This window comes from Crocodylus siamensis, chromosome 3, assembly GCF_052110815.1.
Source record: "Crocodylus siamensis isolate JL-2025a chromosome 3, ASM5211081v1, whole genome shotgun sequence".
NCBI lineage: Eukaryota > Metazoa > Chordata > Crocodylia > Crocodylidae > Crocodylus > Crocodylus siamensis.
In genome coordinates, this window is record NC_143397.1 from 14,316,884 (window position 1) to 14,339,033 (window position 22,150).

At 40.7% G+C, this 22,150-nt stretch overlaps 1 protein-coding gene across 2 annotated transcripts in view; it reads right to left on the minus strand.

The window, feature by feature from the left end:
* Nucleotides 1-22,150, minus strand: part of MYO5B (myosin VB) — a 403,624-nt gene that overhangs the window by 97,568 nt on the left and 283,906 nt on the right. For both annotated transcript variants that reach the window (XM_090037780.1, XM_090037781.1), the window contains exons 16-18: nt 20,261-20,358; nt 15,832-15,918; nt 1,980-2,091 (exon numbers count right to left, since the gene is read on the minus strand). In XM_090037780.1, coding sequence (XP_089893906.1) covers nt 1,980-2,091; nt 15,832-15,918; nt 20,261-20,358 — 297 coding nt within the window. The remainder of the gene's footprint in view (nt 1-1,979; nt 2,092-15,831; nt 15,919-20,260; nt 20,359-22,150) is intronic.

The following is a 22,150-nucleotide window of genomic DNA, read 5'->3' on the forward strand; positions in this document are numbered from 1 at the left end:
AAGGTTTTTCACCGTGCTCTGAAAGTATCCCTGGATCCCGGGGCCCTCCAACAATAGGGATGTCCAGCTTCACAGCATCTGGGGGCTGCACACCACGCTGTGTACATGCCATGGGGGACCACATGCAGCACAGGCTCCCTATGACCTGCACATGCAGGCAGCAGGAGCCCCACTCCTCATTGACATATAGGCAGTGCAAAACATCTCCCGCCAGCCACGCATGGGCATCGAGAACTCTTGCTCCACTGTTGTCACACAGACGAAACAAGTCCTCCTCTGAGGCCTGAACCCCACTGCCAGCACAGGTGCATATATGGGCAGCACAAGCTGCCCCACTGTGTGGCTAGCAAGCTCACTGGGCCCCCTCCCACCATACTGCCTCTCCTCAAAGTCCCCAGCTGCCATGGCAGCAGAATCAATAGGCGGTGGAAATGGCAATAAGCCAAACATTAACCACTAATGAGCCACATCCAGCGTAGGGCAGGGCTGCCAGTGGACAGCTCTGCCCTACATCTTACCACAACTGCATGGGGTAGAATTGAGGACTGCTTTATCTTCCTTTCTGGTTTTGGTTTCTGTCTTTCCCTGCTATGCAATGAGTATTTAACACTAAAATTCCCATGTTCTCAGCACTCCTCATCGTAGGCATGTTCATGTTCAAATAAGGGCAACGATGAAAAAGGAGGACTCCTAGGCTGCCTACACCTTTTGTCAGTGCAGAGAACCAAAACCTAAGGTCCAAAGACTCCCAAAATTGAGAGGTGCAAGAGAGGATGTGCACTGGTTTAATTTTTCATGCTGCAAGTAACTCAACTAACTGCAGTGGTCACTTCACCCAGCATGTAAAGTGAAGCCTTTGCAGGACTGCAGCAATTCTCACAAAAGAAATAAGAGCCAGAAATAAAAGACCCAATCAAAGAGTCCAAGAAATGGATGTGAGCTTAAAAAACAGACAACAGAAAGAACTCCTAGGGAAATGCATCTCAATTTCAAAACCACTTGAGTTAGTGAATAACCCTAAAGAATGAACTTGATCCTAACTTGGCAAAGGCTGATTTGTCTTTTTTTTTTTTTTTTTTTTTTTGATTTTAAACGAGAACAAAAATTAACCACTGGAAAAATATTGCTGTGTGTGGGCTGTTCTCACAATGCAGGCATCCAATAAGAATTTCCGGGGCAGCAAACTTGTGATTTTACCTGCGTTCTCTTTTACTCATACAAGGAATTAAATGTGCAGATGGGTATATCTACCACAGCAATCCTAAACCTTTTTAGACTTGAGGCACCCCTTGATAGATTGGAGGTGCCCCCACAATAGACTGGAAGGACCCTCAGAAAATGCCAGCTTCTACGTTTCCCTCTGACTACAGAAAAAAAATAGACCAATTTTTCTGTTGCAAAGAACTGAGGAAGACCACGACAGGTTAGAACATTTTTAAAACTATTTGAAAACTTTGGGCTTATCTCATGCATCATGTTTGGACACTTAAGTCCCACGCTCATGGCAGCCTTTAAAGGATCTCAAGGCCCGCCCCCACCCCGGTGCCGTGGCACCCTGGTTGAGAATCACTGTGCTACAGCAGTAGGCAAGTTCTTTACCCATTTTGTCTCTTAACCTTACTTCAGATTCTTTATGCTATACACAATGTGTGAGACTGAACAATTCAAAGAGAGGGAAAAACGTGTTTTGTAGACATGCTAAATTGGTATAATCTACTGTATACGATTGGGCTATGCAATTCAGCTGCACAAAAAGGTCTTTTCAGCTTGAATGCAATCAACAGATCTCATGCCATGCCTCATTTACTCTCATTACTCCTTCAGAGATGATTTGATTCTGGAAGAAGCTCCTGCCGACACTAACTGCATCAGCATCTGCTGTTATAGCAGATAAACTGGGAGGAAGGAAAGGGGAGATGGTATCAGTTAAGAGTTTGTGCTCCAATGTTTGTTGCTAAAAAGTTTCAATCCTAGCTCACCGTAATAAGGTTTTCCAGCAGCGTTTTACAGATTTGTTTCTTGTCGTTCTTAGAGATATCCCTCTTCTTCATAAGAACACGATACCTATTCAAAAAGTCATGGTAGGACCACCTGTAAACAAAGCACAGAAAAAAGATCAGACAGCATATCAGGCCTTCTTTATTAAGCTAAAATCCAGCATTAGAGATCAACCAAAACCGGACCCTCAAATCCAAACCTTTTCACATTTGAGATAAAAGGAATCAAGAGGGCTTTGTTTAAATCAGATCAGCACCTAACCCCTTCTAATTCTGTCCTAGTTTGGATTCAAAACTGAAATTTGCTTTATTTTCCTGGTAGAGATGCATCTAAAAGATAACTTTTTGTGTGTATCTGTAAAGTATCACCACCAGGTTGGATCCAAGGCTCCTAGTGAGAAGCTTTACTGAGGATGCCTAGGCAAACAAGGTTATTTGGGTGAATCTGATATCTGTTATTAAACCAACTTAAATAGTTGGGAGAAAAGTTTTAATCAAGCTTTCATTTTTAAAAACGTCTTCATCAAGCTGAGGAAGCACCTGCAGCTGGTGTTCCTATCCACAGGCTCCAGGCTTAGGCAGCATCTGCATCTGAGGGTGCCTGTACATATACTCCAGGGTGGCAGGGGAGGAAAGGAGGGTAGAGGGAGGCATTTTAATTAGGGCGGTTCTTGGGAGTCACTGTAATTAAAATGCCACAGAATGTATTCAGTATCCCACATTTTAAAATAGTAGCAGGAGCATTTTAACTAAAGCATGTTTAACCAGCTTTCATTAAAGGGCCCCCACCACTATTTTGAAATCTGGGACGCTGAATACATGAGACGCTGGAGCATTTTAATTACAACGCTCCAGAAGAAATGATTAATCAACTCGGCTCTGACGCCTTCTAATCGGAAGATGTGGGAGCACGTGTAGAGGCACCCTGAGATTCCTCTATCACAAGTCTCATACAAGCTGTCTGAAGGATTCACAAAAATATTACCCTATTTACTCTAATATAAGATGACCCCCCCACAATAATTAGGTTCTGTACATGGAAAATTTGTATATCTCATAAATTTTCTAGGTACAGACTCTAATTACTGGAGGTTTGCCTTGCATTTGTTCCCCTCCCACTGCTACTGCAGAGAAAATAAATCTGGGCGGTCAGGTTGCTGTCTTGCCCTCTGGCCCACACCTCCTTCCCCCTGCAGCCCCTTTCCTTTCTACTTATGGTCAGACCCTGCTCTCCTTGAACACACAGATAAGCATATTTGAAAACACTGATCATGAAATAAGCATAACTTACATATAGTGCCCATTGACTGTTCATATGGAATTGATGCATTTTACTTTTTTTGAGACTGCTACAAGTTTTAGCACAGGTACTTCATAAGCACTTTTAATCAGCACTTTGTACCTACTTATATGCAGTACAGACTATGCATGATAGTGCAATTCATGAGCCAAAAGGCTCACAATTTATGATATAGTTCATTGGGCTGGGCTCCAGTAGAGTCAACAGCATTTCAGTCTATGGCGACCCTATGGCTCAATACTGCTCAGTATGTGTATGTACTCCAGATACACCCCCACAAAGGACCCATGTGCTAATTAGTACCCCCACTCCTAACTGGAACCAGGTGTTCCCATCGTAAGTCCTGGGATACTCCAAAAATTTATATGCAGATTCAGTACAGGGCAACTTAGCTCATCTCCACCTCCTGGAGGGTGGGGCACACTGACAGTATGCAACAGGTTGAGAGAAAGGGCAACCAGGGTTCTGGGTGAACTGTTTGGGATCCCATTTGATGATGTTCACCAGAAATTTAAAACTGGCAAAGAAACAGAAATCATTGTAAATAAGAAAAAGGTGCAGCTCAGCTGTGGGAGTTGAGAGGAGTTTGAAATTTATTCAATGTAGTGGCTCACCATGACTTGAAAAACAGAGTTGGTGAGGAGGAGAGACTCTGCATAATGGGTATTATCTTATATTCTATTCAGATGGGCTGCACTAAACTATACTTATGGTAGGCTCCCATCAGCATCTCAGCCATGCTTAGATCAAGCATTTTTGGTACCAAGGGGACCGTGTCAGGCCTGGCTCTGGCCCTCCTGGTGCTGGCCTGGTATTGCAGTACCTCCAGGCCTGGTGCCAGTTCCCTGTGGAGGGAATGCCTGCCTGGTTTGTTTTTTTTTTTGGGGGGGGGGGTTTAGGGCCAAAAAAACCAAACCAAACCAAAACAAAAAAAAACAAACAAAAACAACCCCCCCCCCAAATACCCATAAGTATGGTTTGCCCAGTATGGGCCATGTGTTTTATAGTCATGCTCAGTATTGGCTGCATCTAATCAGCTTCATAGATGGTTACCATTCCTGAGCACATGCTGCTTTTAGCAGCAATTAAAGATAGACAATGTATTTAATGTAGTTTCTTTGTATATGGATGAGAGGCTTCCCCCCCGCCCCATGCTAACTGGGGAAAGGCACCTCATCCTGTATTTGAGGAAATACAGGATTTTATATCTGTAAACAAAAAACCCCCAAACAAACACTTCCAGGGAATTTAGCCCAGGTCAGGACCGCTTGACAGGCTCCAAGGAAATTAACTGTTATTTTATCTGCATTCATTGTATTTGACAGTCTCCTAGATTGGCTACAAAAACCTCCCTTTTTTACCTGAACTCTTGCATGCACCTTTGCCAAGATCTTAGTTGTGTGTGCAATGGTGAATAGTTTGCTTTGCTCCACACAGTTTACTGCATGACACCAGGATTAACTAAAAGCAATACTATTGCCCCAAGAAGGCATAGATACCTTCCAGAGATATTAATGTGACTAATGTGTACAATTTGACTCAGCCAAAAATTAAGCAAACTAAATTAGTTGGATGGCACTGAATATAATCATTGCCCAATTGTTTGTTTCCCCAAACTCTGGTAGGTATAAATTAGGATCAATTCTCCTGATAATCATTTCATGCTGAGAATTTAGGTCTTTATGGCACATGCTTGAAGGTGGCTTCTTTTATGAAACCTTTGGACTGAGGACGTAAAGCAACTTCAGTGCCCGCCTGGAAGACACTGCATCACAAGCAGGGAAGTCTCAAACACAGCAAAGCTGTAATTCAAAGAATCAGGGTATTGTATATTATTGCAAGAAAAAGGCATCTCCTGCCATCTCTGTTAGATTTAGAGCCTGCAATCTGGATTCTGAAATTGGCTCACTATCTGCCAAGTTTCAGCCTTCTACAAATTAAAACAGCTGAATTATAGACCCCTCAAAACCAGGCTTTTTAATGGGAACACCAGGCGTTTCTGGCATGTCTAAGTGCTGCAATCATTATTTCAAACATACAGACAAAGAACGTCAAAGAAAAGGCATGAGCAACTACAAAACTCTACATTACTGCATAGACTTTTGTGGAACCATACTTATTCACTTGATTCATCTTTACACGTACTACTGCTCTGGGATTGCAATGGGGCCTGGAAGGAGGAATACACTATCTGAGAGTCGGGTGCAGAGGAGTCCATCACTTCTGTGGCAGCAACCTCAGATGAGTTTTTCTTACAACTGCAAAATTAAACTTATTCCTTCTATATTTTCTACATCAAACAAAAATTGTTACAGAGATTAAGTTAAAGCAGAAGGCCATCAACTCACCAAACAGCAGAGCTGTGTATGACAGCAACAGAAAAAGATTTTCCTCTAATGAAGCATGTTTCAGTAAGAAGCTTCCACAGATGTTAATGAGCAGAATGATGGGATTTAAAACAAAATGCACAAACAAACTGGTATTTTCTATAGTTCTATAAAATAAAATCTCTCTACAATATCTCACCTGCCATAGGCAAAATGTCAAGTTCTCATTTTCTTTTTAGCCCACCTTTACCATTTGTGTATTTCTCAGAAAAATATGAGCATGGAAGATTTCCTTTCAGTCTCAGGCAATGTGTAAGGGAAAGTTAGCAGTTCAACAGGTTTTAGCTACATTAGTGATACATCTACCCAAACATTCAGGCCAGACTGCCACAGCTGATTTAGCAGAGGAAGAAAGCCTGGAAAATTACAGCAAGCCTTAGATCTCTGGAGCTCATGTCTTTGCACGTAGACTTATTAATAAAAATAAAAATGGGTACTGCAGTAGATTCAAGGAGTTATCATCAAGGGCTGGGTTACATACAGACACAAGCAAATAAGTATGACCTCTCTTCCAGTGCTTACCAATCCACTGTTCCAGCTCCAGTGTCCCTCTGGCCCAGGACACAGCACATGGTTGCTCTGGCCTCCACCTGGCCATAGGACAGTGGTGGGGCAGCTCCAGCCCTGGCTCAGAGAGGGGAGGCAGGTGTGTGACTCTGACTACAGCCTTGGGTTGGGGATGGAGTCAGAGCTGCATCAGCTGCCTCCCCCCTGCCGCTTGTATTCAAATCAAAGACTAGCCCCCATGTGAGATGGGGGGAACCTCATCTTGGAATCAAGTAAATACAGCCGTTGAGAGTAGATATTCACAGAGGTATCCGTGAAAGATCCTGGTACATGGGTGAACAAAGCTGGCTTCAGTGATAGAACAAACAATGCTTCTTTGTCAGGGCATATAAAAGATCTGCTAAGGATAGCTATGCTAAGAGGGATGAAGCAATAGCAGTTGCACAGGACTTACACAGAGGAAGGTGCACTTAGTTTTAAATTAATATGCATTGGTAAACCACTTAAGGTTTAAGATGCCTCTAAGTAGTATAGACCAGTGGTCTCCAAAGTGGGGTGCACAAGATGATCCGTTGGGGTGAGGGAAGAAAATATCAGAACTTCTATTTAGATGTATAACTATACATATATTGGCGGTGCATGCTCAAAAATTTTTTACTGATAGGGGTGCGCGATCAAAAAAGTTTGGAGACCACTGGTATAGACAACCTCCTAGCTATATGCTTCTGAGAGAAATTAGTATTTATTCCCCTCTCTTCTTTAATAGTACAATGAAAATAAAAGCCTAATATCATATATGAACACTTACATTTGGTGCTATTGTGCACATATATTTTTAAACTTATTGCACAGATTTGCTTCCTATTTAGCCTTAAAATATACATACATATACACATACATACACACATACATATATATATATACACATACATACACACATACATATATATATATATACACATACATACACATACATATATATATATATACACATACATACACGCATGCCTCAGCACTTCCATCTTCACTAAAATAAAAAAGTATGTTCTTGCCTTGTGTCAGCTAAGAAGTGATAATTAACCGGAGGTAAAAAAATTAGTATAAATAACTGCCTTGGTCTTTCACCAAGACTAAGTGAATACATCTAGAAATTACCCTCTGACTACTGAGACAATATCACAACAGTCTTCTTCTTCTAACACTTCTCCCCCCACCCCCCAAATCTTATGTTGTAACATGATCATGTCATAGTTAACACGTGGTAACACACCTTTTCCTGGGAAAGGCTATACCCCTGAGTGCTATTAAACAAGACCATTTTCAGGTCTTTTACATCCATTGTTTGGTTGTATGATGACAGTAATTCTCATGGGACTCTATAGATAAACAACTTACTAAAACTAATCTCCATGCTTACACAATTGAAAAAAAAATTAATAGTATAACTGGTTTTGGTTAAAATTTCCAAATAAAACCAAAAATATCTCCGTGCTGACTCTGAGAATTAAAATAAATCTCAGCCACTAAAAAAAAAGAAAAAGAACTACTAAAAAGTTAGCAGCAGCTGGGAGAAAGAAAAGAGTATAAATGAGCTAAGAACATGGGAGGATAAATTTATTAATTATTGTCAGCACACACATAAATTAAGGCAGCTTCCAGGTGAGCAGGGCTGAACAAACAGAAAAGACAAAACACCCACCTGGTTTCAATTATATAGAACAAGCCAACCCTATATACCTCTGGTTCAAAAAGGGGACAGAACATCCTTTAACCTGCTTATAAGAAAATGGCTTTGCCTGCCCCAAGCCCCATCGATATCAGTGCATGACATTAGCAGTCTGCCTATACTAGGGAAGCCTCTGATCCATCTCCAGAATATAGGGTATTCCCTTAGTGGGGGGGGGGAGGGCAAGAACCACTGCCCCCCCTGGCCAATTAGCAGTACGGGGCAGGGCCACTACTTCAGCCAATCAGCAGCAAGGGGCAGGACAGTCCAGTATGAACAGAACCAGTGGCCACCCTAGTTTATAGACAAGAGTTACAGGAATGGACTCTGGCTCAAGATTTCTTTTTGTTTTTTCCTCCTTCCCCAGTTAGGCTTCTATGGACTGAACAAATAAGGAATACCTGTTTTAAGGCAACATGGGTAAAAATCTTAATACAAATTCAGTAGATGGAAGTTTCACTTTTTAAACAGGCAAAAAAAAAGTTAAATATGGATTCACTCTTATTACATTAAATCAATAATATTACTTGGGTGGAACCATTTTCATCTCTGCAAGTTGGAACTTGAGTAATGGAAAGAAGCCTTAAGGTTTATTATTTACCATAATCTTTTATTACTCTCTGTTGCCTGAAATCGGTTTGTGAAAAAGTGGAAAATATTTTTTAAAAATCTTGTACAAAGAGGATTAGAAAGGTGTCTGGCTTTTGTTTTTCATTGCTTGGTATCTCAGACAGATTGCTTGTTTAAAAACTGAAGGGTACAAGTTTTTTTAATAGGGTTTGTGCAGTGGGGAAGGGAGAGGTGGGGAAGACCTCTCTCAACAGCTGCTGTGTTGTTTCATTTTACAAGGAGGTGACTGGATACAGAGCTGAATGGTTTCTTTTCCCAAGGGTTTTCAGCATGGGGATGAGTTGTGTATGCGAACTATACACACACAGACCACAAGTAACTCGCAGAAATATGGATGAACTGCAAACTGGTCTATAGAGACCCTAATACCATAGTCTATAATGACTTTGCCATCAGCTAAGCATACAAAGCTTTGCTTAGAAGATCAAGAGTAAGAGACAAAGCCAGTGCCAAATGACATTAAGAAATCCATGCTGCTTAATGCTACAGGATGAAAGACAAAAATATGATACCGCCCCCCAAAGTAAAGACTCTTTAGGATACATGGGCTGCAGATTCATAATTATTTCTGCCATGGCTTATTTTGCAAACTGTAATCTAGGAGATATCTCGTCCTGTTTTGTGCGTCTGTACCACAGTGGAATAGATTTGCCTTCCAATTAATTATAAAACATTCAGTTCAGAATTGTCTGCAATTAACAGTGTAAGCAAAAAAAAGAGATGTAAAACAAATTCCATTATTTAAAATAGCATGGGCAAACAAATAAAGCAATACTAGTTGCCAAATTAATTTATAGACCATATTTCATTAAAAAGATGATGACTCGTAGCTGAAATCATATTATGAATAATGATTTTCTATATAAAGATGCCCATGAAACATTTCAATTATGAATGTGCAATGTCTGCAGAGTTTACCAGCTGTGATTTTATAAATAAATGGTACAGTGTCTCACTATCTAACATACAGCTCACGTAAAAAAACAAGACCACACACAACACATGGAAACGAAACATCAGAAATCTTTCATTGACATTGGAAAAGGGTTTTGGCTGGGTGAGGTAATAGAGAGTTGGAGTGATCCAAGATCCTACAGAAGTTGATGTGGATCAAAAAGTCACCTATTCCAGAAACTGTCATTCTTTTTTTCTTAAAAACAAAGAGTGTCTCTACATAGTTCAATATTTAAAGTGACCGTTTAGTATTGGCGATACTAACTTGTACGTTGGTGCGAGGTGTAGGAGGAGAGAGGCTGGGGGTGAGGGGATAGGGCAAGAATTCTTGAGAAGATGGTAGGAAGATTTTACTGTTTTTCCCAGAGGTAAAAAGTCCTGAACAATGAACCTGAAGGTTTGTAGATGGCTGCTGTGAGCCACAGTCAAGTCACACACTATTCGTTGTTCAGGGAAACTCTGAAGAGTTGACAGAATTGTGTCAATCTTTAATAAATGTTGTCAGTTCAGTTAAAGATGCCAGATGTAAAATAAATTAAACTAACACTATCCCTTTCAAGTTATAGCTTTCCAAAATCTATTTGCTCTTGTGTTAAATTTAATAGAACAACTCTAGTGCAATTTTCCCCACATACAAGTTAAATCCTTACCATTAAAAACAATAAAAGTGTGACTTTATTTACTGAAGGGGGAATCTCGAGACAAATTCATGATGATTAAGGGGGAGCAAATCCTCTTTGACATATCTGTCACAGGGAATGTAGGATTTCCAGCTAGGATGAAACAACCAAAATTGAGGCATGCTGCCTAAGATTGAAAACAAGTTCTTCCACCAAACTGAACTTGGAAATTTGAAAGAGGGAGAAGAAGAAAGGTAGAGGAGAATATTCAATGCTAAATTATCAGGATCTCTAGAAAACTAGAACACCAATTCAAAGGAAAATCTTTATTTTAAAACAGAAGTTAGAATAATAATGATAAAAAAAATCCCTTCTAGAACTGGGCTGAGACCAAATCAGGAATGAGCATTCAGATTTGACAGGGAACCCCTCTTCCATCTACACATACTAGTTCTTGCAAGATTTTTATTCCAAGTAACATGCACGTGGTCACAAGATAACTTTTTCTTGAACCATTTCCCCCTATACCCACTTCTTGAACTGTGGAACATGGCCATGCAGTTTCAAAAATAAATAGGGTTCCATTTTGGAGATTCAAATCCAAATGTCCCTACATTAAAAGGTACAGGTGGTTTGGATTACAGAGCATAACTCTGAATTCTCTTTGAGCTAATACAAAATGCAACAAAAAATAGGGAACAAATATTGGAAATTAATTGGTTGCCAAAGTGTGTCATTGATAGTTCTTTACATATTTCAAACAACATCTAATTAATCTTCACACCACCCTCCGCACACCAGGCAAGGATCACCACCTCTCGGTGGGGGGCAGAGAATGGTCTAGTGTTTGGGACACTAGTGTGAGATCCAAGAGACAGTGGTTCAGTTCCCTTCCCGGTCTGACTGTGTGCAACTTTGAACAAGCCACCTGGGCCTAGTACCACAAGAGAACAGAGGTACTTATGTCCAAAATGGAGACACGCCACATCTACTCAGTTGCCACCTTCCTAAATTTCAGAAGTACCTAAGGCCCCTGGCACACATTACACTTACCATAATGTCAAGGACTCCCAGCTACTTATCGGTAAAAGGGAAGCCCAAGATCATGATCCTGGGCTCCCCTTGTGTCAGCAATAAGGCATGATGGGATGGGATCTGATGCTCAGTCCCATAATCACGTGTGGCATGGCAGGAAGCACAGCTGCAGGGATACCACGTCACATCCCATCATGCCTTTACCTGCACATCTGCCAGAGGCATGCACAGAAGTGCCATATTCTTTACAGTGCTGAACAGCTAGACAATTTTCACACACAAGGTTTATCACAGAAATCTTGAACTAGGTATTCCCCTGTCTCCTGGCCAAAGGCTAGATCTGGTAGGCATTATCCAGTTGACAAACCTAAGGGATGGGCTTTCATCCAAAAATGCAGCAGCGGCTGCACTTGTCTTCAAAATACAAAGTAAGGGGGCAGAGAAACTGCCTCTCTCTCTCTACCTTCTCTCATCCAACAGTTCACTGGTTAGAACAAGGGTTGTGACCTTTGAGCAGTGGTGTACCAAATTAATGGTGCCTGATCCAAGAGGGGCCTCCCCTTGTAAAGGGACACTGCCAATTTCTCCCAACACCTATTTTGCCTGCTGCCACATGGTGCTCCTGGCTATGGGAGTGCTTCTTAATATCTGACTCACCATCCAATGCCACCAAATCGCCCTGGCACCAAATGCTGCTGCAGGCTCTCAATGCATTCGCAGATTGACTGATCACAAACAGGAAGAGACTACATCTCGGCATTCAAATTGCCAGTATTCATTGTGGAATTCATAGCATGCAGTAACTGGGTACCAATAATATGAATGTTAAAGAAGGAAAGAGAACAGGTCTGAAGGATAAAATAGTTTCATAAAGTTCTCAAGCTCAAAAGGCTCCCGAACAAGTGTTTGTTATTGTTGGTGAAGAGCCACATCATTTCAGTATCATGTTTTTTACAGATTAATCTTCCCCACAACCAGTTTCTAAAAAGATGATAAATGATTTTATAGCGGAGAGATGTTCTATACTTTAAGCATAAAACCCGATGATGGATGCACTATCCAATTCTCTAGGACACTGCATTCATCATGGTGGTTTATGTACATAATAATGAACATATTTCTTAACTATGGCGTAGCATTTCAAATTGAATGATACATTTTCATTTTACTTCAAATAGTTGCAGAACACGGTATTTCATGAAAATGATAAAATATAGTCAAGCATGTCCTATATCAAAGATGGGAGCAATGCCAAAGTTTTCTTCTAGTAAAGTTTCTTTCTTCTTTTAATATGGGCAGGTTGTTGGTTTTTTTTTTTTTTACTTTTCTATTTTTTTAAAACTAGGTAAAATTTCACTCTATTAAAAATAGTTCAGATGAGCAATTATGGAAATTCAGAGTCCTAGAAGAGAATGGTTTCATACAAAAATACTGGCTATTGATTATATGTCATTTAACTTTCAGAAACTAATCTTGTAATAAAATGCTGGCAAAACAACATTGGGGTATGCACAGAAACTACGTTTTCTCATAGTACCAGCAGGAAAATCTGTCCAGATACAAATCTCCCATTTTGAAATTCTCTCTTGAAAAACTGAAGTCTTTTCATGACCATTTTTCAAATTCCAAATGACCCACACATTTTTAATTTCAAACATTTTAATTGTTCAAAACCATTGTGAACAGTTTCAGTTCCCAGTCCTGTAAAATAAAAGCTTGGGTTGAGGGGAGGGAAGGGGGGGAAAAAAAAAAAAAAAAAAAAAAAAAAAAAATCAAACTTATGGCAATAAGCTCTTTCCTATGATTTACTCCACTGACATCTGCATTAGGAAATGGGAGTTACACGAGTTATTATTTCTACATATTTATTGTACAGGATTCATCAAGGTTTTATGCTGGGCTGAAAGGCAAGGAAGTGACCTTGCGTATCGGAAAACAGCAAAGGAATTAAAAAAGTATTGCATTTCCTGCAGAATCAAGATTTAGATTTTACACAGCATTTATTAAATTAATTTCCACTGGCAATTCAGGTGCACAGATTACTCACTATCTAGGCATTTTTATTATGATATAAAACCTTTTCTTCTAGCTTTTAAGTTGTTGTGGAACTGAATGTTCAGGGAATGATAAAAAGCATATCAAGTCAAAGCTAGTATCTTATATGGCAGAGCAACGTTACTGTACATAATTGCCTTCCCGAAACGTAAGGACAGCAGCAAGTTAAATGCTCACCCTGTGTCTAAAGTGTCCTAAACATTATCCAAAGGGGTCACTTTGATGAGGGTTGAAAACTGCAGTTAATTTAAAAAACTCTTCTGTGTAGACCAGTAGGCTCAGACAAGCTTAGGTGACTGGACAATGCATGTATTCTTAGGTGCAGTAGGAAAAAGGGAATAAACGTTTCTCTGTATCATACATTTTTTTAAGTATGAAAAAGAAGGCTTTCATCTCTTTGGGCGGGTAGGTCCTAAAATATGACTACCACATCTTATTTTTTAAAACAAATATTAAACATGAGGGTGTTTCAGAAACTAACAGCAAAGTGGCTGCCCAAACTATGTGACAACGTGGGGAAACCACACGGCAAAGGGGAACATTGATGGCTGCATTGTCTAATGCACCAATTATTCACAACCATGCAGAAAAGTGATGTGGCCCTGTAAACGACTCTTGCACATAAAACTGTTTTATTTTGAAATTTCCAGTAGTTTTTGAAACACCTCACATATATAGTGAATGCATTTGAAGACTGTCAGTTGAAAGCGAGTTAAAACACTGGACACTTTGTGAAGCTGGAGAAGTGAGGTCTTGTCGAAGGGTGTCCACGAGAAGACAATTTTCCTACGACAACTCTAAGATCACTAACAGAGCCCGTAGAAGAATTTAATAGGACGGCATTTAAGGGCATCTACATACATGCTCGGGGGGGCACACGTGTGTAGATGTTCTTAAATTGCATCCTATTAATGCTTTAAGACTTTCTTGGGGGTGGGGGCAGGCACAGGTACTTTAATTAGGGAGGCCTGAGCGCCATTTTAATTAAAAGCACCCATAGCGTCATGTGTATTCAGCATCCTGCACTTCCAAATGGCAGCAGGGGCTCATGAACTAAAGCTCATTCAATGAGTTTTAGTTCAAGCGCCCCCACCACCATTTTGAAGCCCGGAGATGCTTAACAGATGCAAGGCAGAGGCTGCTGGAGTGCATTAGTTAGCATGCTCCAGCGGACTATTCATTGAGCTTGCTTTGACACATGCTAATTACCATGCATCAGAGCAGACATCCGGTATGTGAATAGGTGCCCTAAGGCCTTCTTTAGAGTTGTAACTGTGTTAACACTGTTTTGTACACAAAACGTAGAGCAGGGTGGCAACAGACTTTTAGAGAAGTGATGTAATTCTCTAATAAAGTCTGTAGCACACTTCCAAAATCCTGCTAAGTGCATACATTATTCTAGCAGTTTCTATGGGAATTTTTGTAAGGATGTGTTTATCTGGAGTTGAGCAGACCATTCATCTCCCTGTTTTAATGATTCTTTTTCTTCAAAACAGAGCATGAAACTCCATCCAAGTCCCAGAATGTTCCACGACATTTAAACAATGGGCAACGTGGTTCAGAAACATCACTGAACCTCTCTACTGGACCTCTCTCCGGCCTTTTCTTGATGAGACATGCAAGAGGTGAGTGAACTTTAAGGCAGTACACTTCTCCAAAAGGATGGGGGCAGACTTTCTTGCGAGTGTTCAACATCAGTTAACTGGCTTTTACAAAGGTTATTATTTATAACTCTTCTGTTCCACATAAAAGAGCTGATCACTATGCTGACATTATCACAAAACTGCAGAGCAATAAAGCAGACTGTATGCATTCTCAAAGCTATCTGCCCATGTCCTCTACAGGCCTGATTTATGGTTTAAACTTTTGGATTTACTAGGCCCTAAAAATCTCTCTTCTGAAGTTCAAAACCATATTACCTACAGCCTTTTAAAAAACCCCAAAAGCTTGATGTCTGGGTATGACGGCAAATGTGTAATGACTGAAAAGTTTTATTGCCCCCATGTACACAGAATGAAACAAACATTTTTTTGGCTGCAATTACTACTATGGCAGGTGTCTGAAGCCTAGACGCAAAGCACTACGTACAGGCTTGTACATGTACATGCAGAGCTTTTCTACAATGCTGAGAACTAAAATCAGCTTGGACAAAAATCTACTATTGTTTCTTAATTCCTCTCTCTATACAGAAAAAAAAATCCAGGTTATCACAGAATAAAATGCTAGCAACTTTTCTTCCAAGAATGATATTTTTGGAGATTTTATTGTTCATCACTTCCTTCCTCCCCAATTCAATTTCATATTAGCTAAATTATTTCCCAATACCAGACTGAAAGTACCAAGTGAAACACTGAACTCAACAGACACGCACACTCTATGGTGGGTTTATATTGCAACTTACGGCTTTACCATTAACTTTTTTTTCTAAGGAGATCCAAAGAACTATTGATTTTTTTTTTTTAAATAAAATAAAGAAAATCCTCTTTTTGAAACAAGACAAGCTAATTATTAAATCCTATTTATAGTGAAGATTTCCATTTTGACCTTTCTTTTCCAACTGCCGAATTCACTTAATAGAAGCACATCAAACAGTCCAACACAAGCGTCGTCAGTACAGTACCTGGATGGGTAGCCAGCTGCACTGATGCGGATGGTCTCTAGCACACCGCAGGCTCTTAGCTGCTGAACTGCTCTCTTTGGATCAAATCTGTAATTACACATTAGAAAGTTGATAAGCAGAGTGCTTTCCTCCATTCAAGACAATAAATGAAAAGGATTCTAGCAGCAAAGCATCAGAAGGAACATGATAAAAATGTCCACACTGGTAACCTTTCCTGGACCTCTAGATTTTGGTTCTGCTAGTACACACAGCACGTGGCAAATGAAATATAGTGCCATTTACACGTGGAAATATGAATTTACTGTTTCCTAGAACTTCATGACCAGAAATCCTTTGGGAGAGTAGATTGACATCTGACCCATTTAAGATTGCTAATTGTTTTCAAAGAAAAAAGAGCTGAGTTGATGGTTAACAGATGATCAGACACTGAAGGGCAGGTCTTATCCATTTCTATTTTCTCTCAAACTTTCAGTGCAACCATTAGCTAGTCCTGCCTTTTCATTTGATAACATCCACAAATGTTCCTCATCTTGAGAGGTGTATTGCTCTATCAGTCCATATCAGATCAGCACCAATAAAAGGAAAATTGACAGTATCGACAGTTTCTTTGGCTGGCATAGCTAATAAATGTCATTAATAAATGTTGTGTGCATGCACATGGCTAGGAATGCAGTCTGGCAGCTTGGAGAGCCACATCTGGCTGGTAAGTCTGGAGGGGTGGGGGAGAAGAAAAGGGTCCCAGCCGATATGACTGATTAAAAAATTGGCCATTAGTAAATCAGCCAAAAACATCTTTATCAAGTGCACCCCTACTCTTGTTTGCATATTTCTGAACTGATGTACTTTTACAGTGCAACAGAGTTTGCCATTAAGAATATTACCACTCAGTCAAGGGGCATTCAACAAAACAGAATAATCTGATATGCAGCATTTCCATGAACCCTATCCTTCCTGTGGGTAAGCCAACACAGAAGTTATAGACAAAACTACTGAAGACAAACAGGACGAGCTGCTTTTCTGCACAGTCAAAAATCCCACTGATCTAAGCATCTTAATGTGCTACATTTTATAACAGTATCATACTTATTTATTTCTATAAAAGGACAAACACCACTTAGGGAAAGATAATGTTTGCTTGAACAGGAAAAAAAAACCCTGCACATCCCATACGTTCAGCACTATTTAAAATCTAAGATCAGAATAGTGATCACCTTCCATTTAACTAGCTTTGGAGACCAGCGACTTTAATGTTGGCATAGGCACCTAATCGTATATGCCATCCTGAGCACGCAAAGATCCCAGATTCCCCACTAACTGTCATCCAACACTTGATTTTAGTTGAGTTGCATTGGGGTAAACTGGTGCAGTGCAGTAGAGAAAGAGGCCTATAATGGAAATAACTGCCACATTTTGACCTAGGGAGGTACTCTAACACCACGATGATGAGCAACTTTATCAAATCATACAGAGACATGAAAAGATGCTTCTGTGGCGCTGGCTGATTTCAGGCAGTAAGGAACAATACTCATGTTCTTATGCATATGTTCAGATTCTGAATGCCCCTAATGAAGGCAGATCAAGAATTCATGAATAATTTTTAAATAGATTCCACGGTGTGAAACTTGCATAAGCGATGTGCTGAAACTACTTTCTGCATTTTTAAAAACTCATCAGTTCTTGTGTCTGCAGCAAGCGATCCATTACAATACGAAGCACAAAAATGCAAGAAAGAACACGGAGACAGCTTGTCACTCGCACCAAGCAGGAATCCAACAGGGGTCAGTTTTAACAGTCATAATAAATAACAGTAACAGCGTTACATTGATGTAGCAGCTTTTATGCAGGAGGACCCCAAAGTAATTTGTGCTGAATCTAAAGGGACTTCTCTGAATTGTAGCCATCTCCTTTAAACAATAGCCACCTGCGGAAGAGGGGGAGCAGCAAGGAGCAGGGTGCATGGGGAAATAATCACTCTACCCCAGCAACACTTCTCAGCACAGAAAGAGATGAAGAACCTCTCCAGCTGAAACTGTATAGGAAATCTAGGGATGATAGGTTGCATCTGCTTTGGCCAAGGTGTTAATTCCCTTTTCTGCAGTTAAGTATTATGGTGCTCAGGATATCCAAGGTTGCTTGCATATGTGACAGTCACAATGTATATGTGACAAAGTCCTCCCAAATTATGGCTCATACAGTTCTGACTCGCCACTGCTCAACCTTTTTTTGAAGTGACTATACGGACAACACGTGTGTAAGCTGGCAGCAGCAAGGCTTGTGTGGATTAGGACTCCTGAATCTTCAGTTCCAGACAAATTAAGTAAAACCCAAGGAGGTTCAGGAAGGTATCAGAGATCAGCCTCTTGCAAGCGAATGGTGACAATAACAAGCCCAAGATGGTCACTTTTTGGCCACAGCATCAACCAGGTCAACCCAGAGTATCTGTCTGTTTCCCACTATTTTCAAGTTCTTGCAATAACACTATGATATATGCACCAAGTACACAGACACTGCCCTGAAAATGAGATTCACAGACAGTAGGCCAGAAGAGTAATTCTTGGACCTATTTAGGGTTGACAGTTGTTTCTGAAAGCTTGACTTGACAACCTTACCCCTTTGTAGTTAAGAAGCATCATGTCAAACATTGAAGCCATTCTGGGACCAAGTTTGAACAGACTAACAATTACAGGCAAGAACTAAGTCTCTTTTCTTGCCCACAATTTACAGTTGAGGTTTTGTACCTGTAGGCTAGGCTAGACTAGACAACAATTATTTAGACTAAGGGTATAGTGTAATAAAAGGGAATAATCAATTGTACTCTGAAATGGCTGGGCAGAATGAGAAGGGGGAGGGAAAACTGGACTTAAAACCTGAGGGTGAAAACATTAAGACTCAGTTAAAGCTAAAGGTGAAATCAGAACCAACGGGACCAATGCAGTCTTACGACTCCTTAGATGAAAACTTCAAAATATATCTATTCTCCTTCTGCTATCTAGATTTTGCAGACCCCTATGTGCACCTCACCTAAAACAAAATCAAATAAATACACTTTAAAATGCAAGATTTTTGGTTAATTTTTGCTGTATTATAGCTCAGCAAGACAGCACATACTTGAAACTTTTAGGTACCTGACTTGTAACTACAAAAATTATTCAAAAGCAGGTAAAATTACCTGATCAGAATTTGCAGACATGGGGACAGGTATGTAGTTTGCCATTACAAACTGACTGCCAGATTTAAAACTGTGTCTAAGTATCAGTTTGTTAAAAAAGTGGATGTATGGATTTGCAGATAACTTCATGAAATACAAACACTTTCTCTTGTCATGGGGATACTGCAGAAGACAACAAATTTATTCATAGTTCCTTTGTCTTGCTTGATCTTAACATCCTAGATCAAGCATGCCTTCTTCAATCATAGCCTATACTGGACACAAGATGCTTAAAAGCAATGAAGAACCCTCTGTATTAATGACAGAACCTCCATTAACTTAGAACAAAATAAATTCTTTCAAGAGGTAGTACAAGACTGCCAATTAATTCTGTATAATCATTTGAACATCATACTTACAGTACATACTACATTACTGCTAAGGGGGGTCAGGGAATGATTACAGAGAGTTTTCAAAACATGAGGTCAAATATTATTGTGTCATAGCCTTGCAATTATAGTAGAACATGCATGGGGCTGATTTATTAGCCAGTACTTAATGAATAAACTATCCACAAAGGCCCCAGCATTCTCATTAATATTCAACCAGAGGGAAGAAATATGAGAAACAAGGAGAATTCTCTTTCCTCCATTTGCTTCCACAGCTAGAGAAGATTTTACTGACAGGTCTCATTCTGCCATTGTAATTAGAGATGAAAGTTATATTAGGGAGCGGAGATCCATCTCTCAATCAATGAGGAAATTATCACTTACCTGAAATCATCCTGCAAACAAAATAGGCAATAGGAGTTTGGTGCAGTCCCTACCTTCCATCTCCCTCACTCTTGTAAGCACACCCTGCATTTTTAAAGCAAGTCACAAAATAATTTCCAAGCAACCAAATGCTCCAGTAACGTGCAGGAGTATAACCCCTCCCCAACCTCCTGCCTCCCACCCCAAGAGAAGGATTCCAGCAAGCTAGCATGGATCTACCAGTTTCTGAACAGCCTCAATGTCTATGGAAGTCACTGGGGCTGGAAGGAACTCATCACCTAAATACGTCACAGCACACATATTTCTAAAGTTTTATAAAAGGCCCTGTGGCTTTGAGATACAATATGAAAGCAGATACCTGGAGTTTTGTTTAAGGGCTGAGAGTCTCTAAAAGGAGACAGCAGCTAAAGATGGTGGCTTTTTCACAGAATGATGGGAAATTAGGGTTGTTAGAAAATTAGATGACCATAGGAGGTCATCTAGTCCAACCCCTGAAAAGCACACTTACTTAAAGGGGAGTTTCTCATCGTTTGGCTTGATGCAGCGCACATAGTGTGGAGTGGTGGCATTCAGCGTTTCCATAAGCAAATGCAAGGAGTTACGGAACTGAAAGAGACAAAAGAGAGAGAGAGAGAGACCATCATCCTACGAGCCAGCCCCGCACACCAGATCCAGACCACGGGGCTTCTCACTGGCAGACAATCCACCTCCAGCAGCATGGCACTGGCTTGTCATTGCAGCTGCTGGAACCCCACACCTCTTCTCCTCCACCGCTGGTCTGAGTAGCCACAGCGAGTAAAGACACCAAATTTGGCAGCAGGCAAGGGGATGCTGGGATAAGCCGAAGTAGCATTCACTGTCTGGGTTCCAGAGCTGCCCCAATGCAGCAGCTCTGGCAGCCACGCTGACAACCGCATGGCGAGTGGTAATTTAACCCCTTGTGGGCCACATCTGGCCAGTGGGGCTATCAGTGGGACAGCCCAGCTCCAAATCAAAGACCCGCCCCCCTCCCAAATAGATGTAAGCAACAAACAGAAGCCTGGATCAGCCTGTGGAGCTGAAACGCAATATGCTGCTTCATCAGCCCAGCTGGTACTGTATTACTTTGTGCTCTACACAATACATGGATGGACTCGAGCAGCACAATGTGTTGCTGTAGTGTAATGCCAAGGGAATATTTTGCTCTGTTTCAGGCATCATTCTTTCAACCAGGAGATTCAAGCTGGGTCCCTCATATCAATCTTCAGTAGCTCTAGAGAAAGCTGAGAAGCATCCCTGAACCTTTTGAGACCGAATTCTTCGTCACCAGGATGCGTCCCAAACTGGCCACCGTCAGTGCTTTAATCCTTGCTAATCAATCACGACTACTGAAGTTGATCTGAATTTTTCCTGACCCCAAACTCTACGCTTCCGGGGTAGGGAATCCCAAATGCTGTACCCAGATTGCTCCTGGCACTCCAGTAAGCACGGCCATACTACTATAGTCCTCATCTTTCATTCTCAGTAAAATCTTCCCAATCTCTGCCTCAGATTTTAAATACAAAATGACATCTCCTTGATCATGACAATTCTCAGTTTGGACTCTTGTGCACCCTACCTCTCTGAGCTCACACCCATCTCTTCCCCTGCCTGCTCTTTTTCTGTTCCATTTTCGCTTCTTCAGCATCACAGTCCCTTGACTCTGTTCTACACTGCCCCACCTCAAAACTCTTCTCATCTCTTCTGCCAGTTCCTGTTTCTCTCTATCAGTACACTTGAACCTCTGCTTTACCTGTGGCATGTTTCTGGTGTTTTGGGGCAACGTGCTTTGTAGCTGACTGTTGTTTGTACAGTTTTACAAAATAGGTTAGACAAGCACTTGTACGGGACCGTTTGGATAGGGATGTCGATGCCTGAAGCAGCGGGCTTGACTAAATGACCTTGTGAGGCCCCTTCCAGTGCTACTTTTCTAGATTCTAGCCATACTTTCTTTTCCAAGGCTGATCTGCTTAATAAAATATTTCATACTCCGATGTAGGAAATGCACGAAGTAAAAAGTATGTTGACACATCAAAATGCAACATCGTGACCACATCCACATGACCCAGCTTGGGTGCTGGAAACATAACAGCCAAATAAGTGAAATTCTCCATCTGGACTAGGATGAACAAATTTTTTTATAATATTTCCATGTCAACTGCAGTCATATTATATTTTGTTATTCAGTTTACTACATTAACATGTGCACAGAAAATGAAGGGTTAAAAAGTGCCCAAACTGGCTACACCTAGGATAAAACCAGCATTAGTAGAGCCTTGAGAATGACTTTGTTGGCACAGAGATGCTTGATGGCTCAAGAGGCATCCAGAGGAAAATGTGCATGACAATGGGAAACCAGGCTGGAAAGAAGCAGCTTGGC